Source organism: Belonocnema kinseyi, chromosome 3 (assembly GCF_010883055.1).
Source record: "Belonocnema kinseyi isolate 2016_QV_RU_SX_M_011 chromosome 3, B_treatae_v1, whole genome shotgun sequence".
In the NCBI taxonomy this organism is placed as follows: Eukaryota; Metazoa; Arthropoda; class Insecta; order Hymenoptera; family Cynipidae; genus Belonocnema; species Belonocnema kinseyi.
The window spans coordinates 26,562,368-26,571,661 of NC_046659.1; the positions used below are offsets into that span (position 1 = coordinate 26,562,368).

The following is a 9,294-nucleotide window of genomic DNA, read 5'->3' on the forward strand; positions in this document are numbered from 1 at the left end:
TCGACATTTTCAAGAGCGAAAAAAATCACGATGTTATATGAAACTTGAAATGTTTGGTATTGGATATTGTTGACAGATGACAATACGCCAATTAGCACAAATCGTCGCGGGTATTTTCGAGGAGCCCAAAAACCAGACTTTACTTCCATTGAAAAATTCTACAAAATTTTTAATTCTTTTTTTGAGAAAGTTGTATCTATATAGTGGAGAGGGGTGGATTTTTGACTTTAAGGGTTAAAGCCCAAAAATCGTAGCGGGTATTTTCGAGGAACCCAAAAATCAGGGACTCTATTTCCATTTAAAATTGTACAAAAATTTATTCTTTGAAAATTATCATTTGAAAATTCTAGAAAAATCTATTTTTTCAAAAAGTTATATCTACGTGGCAGAGCAGGGTTGATTTTTGACGTTAAGGGTTAAAGCCCAGAAATCGTAGTGGGTATTTTCAAGGAGCCCAAAAATCAGACTCTATTCAAGCTCTTAAATTTAATAAAAGGTATTTTTTGACAATTTCGCATCTGCGTGTTACAAAGGGGTTAATTTTTTACTGTAAGGGTTGGAGCCCAAAAATCGAAGTGGGTATTTTCTGGGAGCCCAAAAAGCCCGAAATTCTGGTTTAATTGAATATTTATTATTTAGTGATTTGAAGAAGTGGAGGTGCTGGGTTAATGTAAGCTGGCACCTCCACAAGGAAATTGATTTTTTGAAAAAAGTAAAGGAGCCCAAAAATTTTTATTGCAGCCCAAAAAAGCCCAAAATTCTGAGCTATGAAAAATTCAAAAATTCGGTTATGGAGGTGCTAGCTTAATGTACCTCGCTTAGGGTTATTTTCTTAAACTTGGCAATGAAAAAGTCGACCCAAGGGCAATGTCACTTATATATCTTTTTAGTTTGTACGGCAGAAAAATACTTGCAAATCATCCAAATGGGAATTTTTAATTTGATAAAAATTCAAAAAGTTATATGCTTTTCAAAATTAAGGAAATGTTCAAAAAAGGATAATATTTTTTTAATAGGTTAAGAAATGTCAATCTAAATTTCTACTAGATATAAAATATACGTATTTCGAAACGATTCTTATGAAATTTCTTAATTATACAAAAGTTCAAAAAGTTGGATCATATTTAAAAATATTAAATTTTTGTGTTCAAGAGTTTCGTAAGTTTAAAGCGTTGTTTTTAATAAAACTGAACATTATATCTACAGTTAGGTAAAGTAATTAAAAAATACTGAATTTGTCTATAAGTATAAAAGTATCAATCCATCTGTGCAAAACAGTAGGTTGGTCCAAAATGCATGGGAAAATTTTTTTTCTCGATTTTTTATGATTACCGTAGGAAAAAAGACGTTTTGTTTACATTTTATTCATAATCCTCAATATTCGCTGAATCAAATTGGAATTCAACATTTCTCTTACCAATTAGCTAAATAAAATATCACTTTTTCAATGCCAGGCCCATAAGTCTGTTTTATACAATCCCAAAAACCCCCATAAATAAACAAATGGGTTCTGTGATTGTTTAAACAATTTATTATTAATAATAATATTCTCTTTGCTTGATGGTAGAATGTTGCGGTTTTTCCAGAAATTTTAAACTATTTTTCCATTTTTCATTAGAAGTGGCTTAATAAATAATAAGATATAGCACAAATTATTGTTTTTCATGACTATTTTCATCTATATTAATGTTTGATAAAAAGGTTTTTTTGATAATTTTACCTTTCTGTCCTGTTTTCACTTTGTGAGGTAATAATTGATTAAAGTTAACAAAACAGTTGTTTAAACAAATTAATATTGTTAATAACCTTATTTTCTTAGATAAGTGCTATTAAAGTTCTGGTATTTTCTGAGACCTTCAATTTCGCTTCGCCGTCTTAATCATTAAAAAACATAAATAAACATTCGAAAAAAAACATATTTTAAATAATCTCTTTTTTTGCGAATATATTTTGCTGACATAAAACAGATATTTGAAATATGTTTCAAATATTCTGCACGGATCATATTGAATACAAATTTCTCTTGAATAAGTTACTGCGAATATTCGATGAGTTGTTAGAAAGGCAGCAGTTGTCTAATAGCTAATTGTGAAGAGAAATTTTGAGTTTCAATGCATTCAGATAATATCAAGGATTCTGAATAAAATTTACGAAAACGTCTGTTTTCCTTATTAAAAATACGTTTGAAACTTCATATGCGGTTTGCGGAACATCTAAATGTTAATTTTTATGGATATGTTTTTGTATGGATTCGAAAAAATTTCCGGCCGGTATTCATAAAAATAAAAAAAATATATTGGACCACCCTGCTGAACAGTCTCTCAATAGATGCACTCTTCGGTAATCCCGTATCGTGACGGATGAATAATTTCTTTAGATAAGGAAATGTGTTCAAGGAAGTGAGAAATTACATCATCTGATTGGTTTTCTTGACTTTGAAACATATATTGCAATGCTAAACACGTATTCAAAACATTGTATGAAGTAACGACCGGTAACGTGCGTTACTTCACAATACCGTTAACAGAAAATTGTAACGCCTTACCGTTACTAAAAAAAAGTAACTTCTGGTAACGTGTTACTTTCAAACACTACCTTTTAGTGATATGCAAAATGCTTCAATTCAGCATACTCTCGTTAAATAATAATGATGGATGCGCACTTTGAAACACCTATTTTCTGAATCGACGCATTGGATCCGCATGCAATTTTAGAGATACGTAGCTTTGCACGCCGGCAAAATAAAAATTTCTTAAAAACAAAATAATACACTTATTTGGCTGAAAAACACCTTGCGGTATTGGAAATTTGGTGACACAGTGTGAAAAAAGTGTTTAATACTTTTCTCGGACGGTTATTGTAAATAATAGTATGGGTGTAAAGTTTGTCTCCGAATTGCGCATGCGCATCCATTGCGTAGATTCTTAAGAGAAGTGTGTTTTAAAGTGCGTATGCGCCGATTTTATTCTTGCACATTCTGCTAGACTGAAACAATTTGCACTTCATTTAGTGACAAGGAAGTCCGTACTTTCGAGGTGAGTGTTTACAAACAAAATCTTTTTTTAGCCAATCTTAATCTTTATGATATCTTGAAGTGAAACTAACATTAAGTCTTTAAATTCGGAAATTCAATAGAGTTGGTGGTTCTTTTTGTTGCAGTAATAATAAGTCTGTCGATTTTGCGAGGAACATCTAACAGCTGGAAGATGGACGCTGCAAAGTCGAAAGAAGTGGCAGACGAGTATATATCGTCGTTGGCTGATCTTTCAGTCAACAGTAAGCCGATGATCTCCATGCTCACGATTTTAGCAGAGGAAAGCATGAAACACGCTCCTGCCATTGTCCATGCCGTTGAAGCCCATTTACAAAAGGTTACTTATCTTTTGAAGTTATAACCGAAAACGAAAACGTTTATTCTGCAATTAATTTTTTTGTCAATGTCAATGTAATTCACGGACTTTATATCGGGCAGTTGTTGCATTTTTAGACATTGCTTATTCAGGTCGAAGAATCAGATATTTCTTATAAGCGTTCTTTAATAACTATTTAGGAATAAACTTTACAAAATAGCCAGCCAATTTTATTGTATTTTTTTTTATTTTTTGTTATTAAACATTTTAGGTAACTATTGAGATAAATAACATAGGTAAAAGTTTATTTTGCTAAGGAATTTTTTTTTTCTGATACGTGTTTCAGTTTTTTCTTCTCAAACAAAGTATCAAATGCAGATCTATTCTTTGACGTAGATAAAAGTTTATTTTTGCTAATTAAAGACCTCTCTTGATTGACTTCGCATATACGTAGGCTGCCGTCGGTGTTTACAAAAAAATATACTTTTTTTGAGTAATTGCATGTCTTGAGTTCCTATGGAAAGTATTTCTTTTATGGAACCGAAAATAATTTTGGAAATGGAAACCAACACTGTAAAAAAGTCGGTGTTATTTTACATGGTAAAATGGTTCAACTATTCGACTCATATAATACGTAGTATATGTACAAGAGTTTGCGCAAATATACGAGACTTATGTAAAGGAACAAATCTTAAAACATACTGCCATGTCACTCGTAAGCTCGTGCAACGCCTTCCTTCCCTCGCCCCTTTCTAACCATGATAAAGATTATTTTATTGCATGTAAGTCCACATTTTTTTATGGACAAAAATTCGTTTGTTAACATGGTGTCCATGTGTCCTTCAAGACTTTGAAATGTCCTTAAATGTTGTCTGTCCTTAAAAAGTTCTTGAATGTCCATGAATTTTATTTAATGATATTAAATTTTTAACATCATCTCGAATTCGATCTTATTAAAAAATATTATCAGTAACTAACTGAAAAAATTTACCTCAATTTTTCTACAAATTATATGTATACATTCGTGCTTTATGATATTTTTTTTCGAAGCGATTCTAATAAAATAAACACGTTTGTTAAAATGAATATTATGTATGTATGCTTGCACGTAAGCTTGAGCCTGCAATGCTGAGGCGGCCTTTTTTGTGCTCTGTCTAGACAAACAGCAGATACGTATTGAGTCGTTACCGTTGAAGCAGCGCGGCCATTGGACTAAAGAAAAAAAAGCAAATCGTAAGCAGTATCCCCTGAACAACGAAACTACGAAGGCGAAGTTGATATGGTGCATACAAGTGATTCTGCGGCACTTTTCTTTGCGTGACATTGAAGAAAATGTTTGAATTTCCAAAGTGGCTTTTCCGGATAGCCAAATCGCGAGCAAAGTGGATTTGTGTAAAACCAAAATAACCTACACGATTGTATACGGCATAGCAAAACAATTCGAAAACGAGATGATGAATTTGATTGCGACCACTACAGAGTTGGTATTAGGTGTTGACGAGTCCGAATAAAATAAGCCAAAAAGAGAAAACATGAAAATCATGTTCCGTTTTTCGGATGAGACTAAAAACGAAGTAGTCACATAATATTTTACATCCGCGTTTTTGGGAAAATCACCGGCCCTTGATCTACTTAAAGCAGTTAAAACAGCGTGTTTGCGCAAGTATTGGCGAAAGTTATTCAAATCTCGGTGGAATGTTCAAACGTTAATATAAAATTCGCCAAAGATTTCCAATCGGATTTGAACGAAATCTTAAAAACCAGATTTCAAAAGACTGAGTGGAAACTTATCGATTTCCTTAGAGCTGCGCACAATCTATTCAAAGACGTCAATATTCCCGAAAAAGTTTTGTGCTATACGGTTGCTCGACAAAGTGCCAGTTGTACAAATGGGACGTAGTATTTTGCCCCATCTCAAAAAGTACGTCGATAGCGCAAAAAAAAGGCAAAACGGGACCAACGTGCAATAGCTTCAAGATTGTTAGTAACTTAGTCGATGACAAGCTCCATGCTGCAAAACTGGCCTTCGATCAAAACTGGCCTTCGATTCGATAGCTATTCAGTTTGAACCGTCTTTGAAAGAATTTCAGTCTAATAATCCTTTGGCGCCATTTCTGTACGAAGATCTGCTGTCGCTAATGCATAATATTATACATAAATTTATCAAGCCAGAAATATTAGCTAAACACAGTGAAGGCCATGTGATAAGTGACTAGATTCCTATCTTACCGCAACTTTTTTTATTTCTCAACTTATTTTCACACGAAACGCCACATCGAGTTTGGGATACTTAAGAAGAATCACTAAGAATGGTGGGCCTGGCACTAAATTTGTGTATATATATATATAAAAGTTTTTTGTTGTAAATAATTTTGTTGTGCTTTTTTCATCATTATTAAAGTTTAGGACCAGACCCACCTTTCTTAGTGCTTCATATTTATTATTCCAAATTTTCAACTCGATGTGGCGTTTCGTGTGATAATAATTTGAAATAAAAAAGGTGGCGGTAAGGTAGGAATCTGGTCACGTGACCTACTCGTCACATGGCCTTAAGGTTCTGGACATGAAAGCCAAAAATAATCTTTTATCACCGCAACACATCAAAATCAGATATGCTACATAGGATGTTCTCAATGGTTTGAAGGATCTGACGAGTCTCGAGAAATTGAAGTTAAAAGACCAGTGTCTTGAGTTATTAATGCAATCGTTAACATAGGAGGATTAAAAAAGTTTACGGTATCCAAACGTATATTCAGTATGCACGAAGTGCTCATTAGAAATATAAGGAAGCTTGTATTCAACAGAAAAAGACGAGTGTGATAAGGACAAGGCTCGTTCCGCAAAAAAGTGATATAACAAAGTCAAAATCATGGATGAAGCCTTGAATGAATACGCCCGCATCGAAAAAGAAATATTGAAAGAGAAAATCCGAAGCGTTGATTCAGAAACTGACTGGCTCAACCAATTATTCGTTCTGAAAACGTCCTTGAAATATCCTTGAATCTCGTACGAACCTTCCACTGGACACAATGGTGAAATAGTATTGCAGAAAATATTAAAACTTTGGTGTTTTCGCGTCTTTCTGCCTTAGCTTGACTTTCAAGGACATCATTGAAATACAAATGTCAAAATTTTGAAAAATGATTATATGAATGCTTTGGCATAGTATACATTGGTGTGGGTGAGTTTGCATTCAGGGAAATCATGCGACACATTTGCTTCTATGCCCAAGAAAGAACAGTGAACCGTCAGGACCGAAGTTAAATAGTTTTATGCGAACTTACATCTCTAAAATTGCGAATTTATTACCCCTTAATGATATAAATCTTGATCTCTTATCCTGTGAATATAAAATACTACTATTTGTCTAGTGTGTCAGAAAGAACTGTTAATGCTAACTCATCAATTACCGATGCGTAAGAAAAGTTTGGCAATATAGTGTTGCCATGTACCTATATTACAGAAATTAATTAATCTTTGTCAGGGTGCTTATCGATATTATCAGGTTTATTTAAAGGAGCAAAAACGGATTGCTGATTCCGTAATCAGGCTGCGCAAGTAGCTGCTGAAATACAGACAAATACAGTTACATAGTATAAGTAAGAGAAATAAAAGTTTTGAGAATGTAGAGAAAGATTTTAAATGTGCTGAAAAAATCTTATAAACGCGCAGAAATTGATGCCAAGGCGAAGCAAAACGTACTTAAAGATTGAATAAAGAAGGATGTTGGAAGATCGTCCTCATCGATAAATGTGCTAATCCTAACAGCGCCAGCGCTACCTATCAATGGCCTTGATTGATTACCAGAAACGTTCGATTCAACCTCCAAATAGACTTATCATCTGTCTGGTGGAATGCTTAAAAGTTCATCTGCACATTGTGAGGTACATAGGGAAATTTATACCATGGCCGCGTCCTTTTTCAAAATCAAGTATATGTGGGCGCATTATTTTCGTCTTAATTGGTTTAAATTTGTGCAACCAACTTCAACTCATAAAACCAACCCCCTGGGTGGCAAACACCATGGCGAGACAAGCGAAAAGTTTCGCTGGCACTGAAGTTATCCGAAATCAACGAAAATCTTAGTTTTTGCAAATTTGTGCTACATACTTCAACCCCTCAAAACTACCCCCTGTGCGGCAAATGAAATAGCAGGGCCATCGAAATATTTCGTCAGTCAGCCCCGTCATTGTCCAAAAACAGACTTATATTTGCGCATTATTTTCGACCTAATTTGGTTAAATGTGTGCAACCAAAATCAACCACGAAAAACTACCCTTTGTTGCGGCAAACGACAGAAAATAGTAAACCCATATAAATTTGTTTTTGTATAATGTCGGCGCAAACGAATCGTTTTGCTGGCTCCGCCACGGTGTTTGCTACGTAAGCGTTAGTTTTTTGGGGTTGAATTTGGTTTGCTCAAATTTGAACAAATTAATGCGAAAATAATGCACCCATATAAAGTTGATTAAAGATGAGTATGAAGAAATGTACCATTTTGGTCCCTATTTCTCATCCCCTAGGGGCTGTTAGGGCCTGCTTGTGGCGTTCTGTTGACTGTCTTGAGTTCGATTTCAAGACGAAAAATGAAGCCACGCTAGCTGCCAGAGGCGAGATTTAGAAAAACGTATTTAGTATGTCTTGGCTATGCCTTGATTGTGGATAACACATGCCGACAATATTTTGGCCCAGAAACCAGAATGTACTTTTCCGAAGGTTTTTGGTATGCTGAATCCGAATTTGAGGTCCAAATTTCTTAATTGGCTCCGGTTTCCGAGATATCCAAACCTATATGTACAAAAGCAGCGATTTTTATCCATATTTGAGGTTATGTAGCATCGAACTTTTTCTTTCACTAAAAAAAATATAAATACCATTTTAAAGTATAAGTCTCGGCCTTTCGAATGCCGTTGAGTTTGCTCAAATATCTTTTTTCGCTGAGATATCACATTTTGAAATGTTCATATTTGTGAGCTTACTTCTACCAGAAAACCCATTACGGACATGTGTATGTCAGTAAACTGGATTTTTTATTAGGAAACACTGAAAGTATTTGAAAATTAATTACAAGTAAATTTTTTTTAGATTTTTAGGCGTAGGGTTTATGAGCTTAGAATTTATTATGGACTTAAGAATTAAGGATCACAAAATTTGTAAGCTTATATATTATAGCCTTGGGGTTAAGAGTTTGTAATCATAAGATATAAATGCTTGGCATGATATATCATAAGATATAGACTTGTCGGTGAAGGGTTCTTAGCTCCGAATTCGTTGTTTCAAGGTTTGTCAGCTTACGGTTTTTGGGTTCTGTTTAGGGTTTTTGGGTTAAACTCACAAACATGAAAATTTCAAAATGTGATATCTCAGCGGAAAAAAAAGATATCTTAGCGAACTCAACGACATTCGAAAGAGCAAGACTTTTCTACTTTAAATTTTGCTTATATATTTTTTTGAGTGAACGAAAAAATTCGATGCTACATATCCTCAAATATAGGCAAAAATGGATGTTTTTGCACTTTTAGGTTAGGATATCTCGGAAACCAGAGCCAATTGAGAAATTTGGACCTCAAATTCAGACTCAGCATACCAAAAACCTTCGGAAAAGTATATTCTGGTTTCTGGGTCAGAGGGTCCAGTAAAAGTATTCACATAGTTTTTTCCAAATTTGCAAATTACTTATTCGGAAGACGTTATCATTGAAAGTCAGTTCACGGCAGAATGCCGCGAAAAAAGACCATTTTTATCTTTTCGCGAAGGTTATTTTTCAAACGAATTTTCGTATATAAAAAATGTGGACTTGTGTAACGCTCAATAAAGTAAGCTTCGTCTTGGGTATAAGGGGGCGACAATAAATCACATAACCATAAAAGGGTATGGTGGGTCAGAACGAATAACACGGTCAAGCAGTTTGGAGGAGAGGAAGCTTCTTTAAGTCGATTGTTTG

General features: G+C 34.2%; 1 protein-coding gene across 5 annotated transcripts in view; it reads left to right on the forward strand.

Annotated features, from left to right (window-relative positions):
• The window catches only part of LOC117170223 (pre-mRNA cleavage complex 2 protein Pcf11), a 196,582-nt gene that overhangs the window by 56,289 nt on the left and 130,999 nt on the right, over positions 1-9,294 (forward strand). For all 5 annotated transcript variants that reach the window (XM_033356838.1, XM_033356840.1, XM_033356839.1 and 2 more), the window contains one exon: positions 3,160-3,371. In XM_033356838.1, the coding sequence (XP_033212729.1) occupies positions 3,160-3,371 (212 nt within the window). The remainder of the gene's footprint in view (positions 1-3,159; positions 3,372-9,294) is intronic.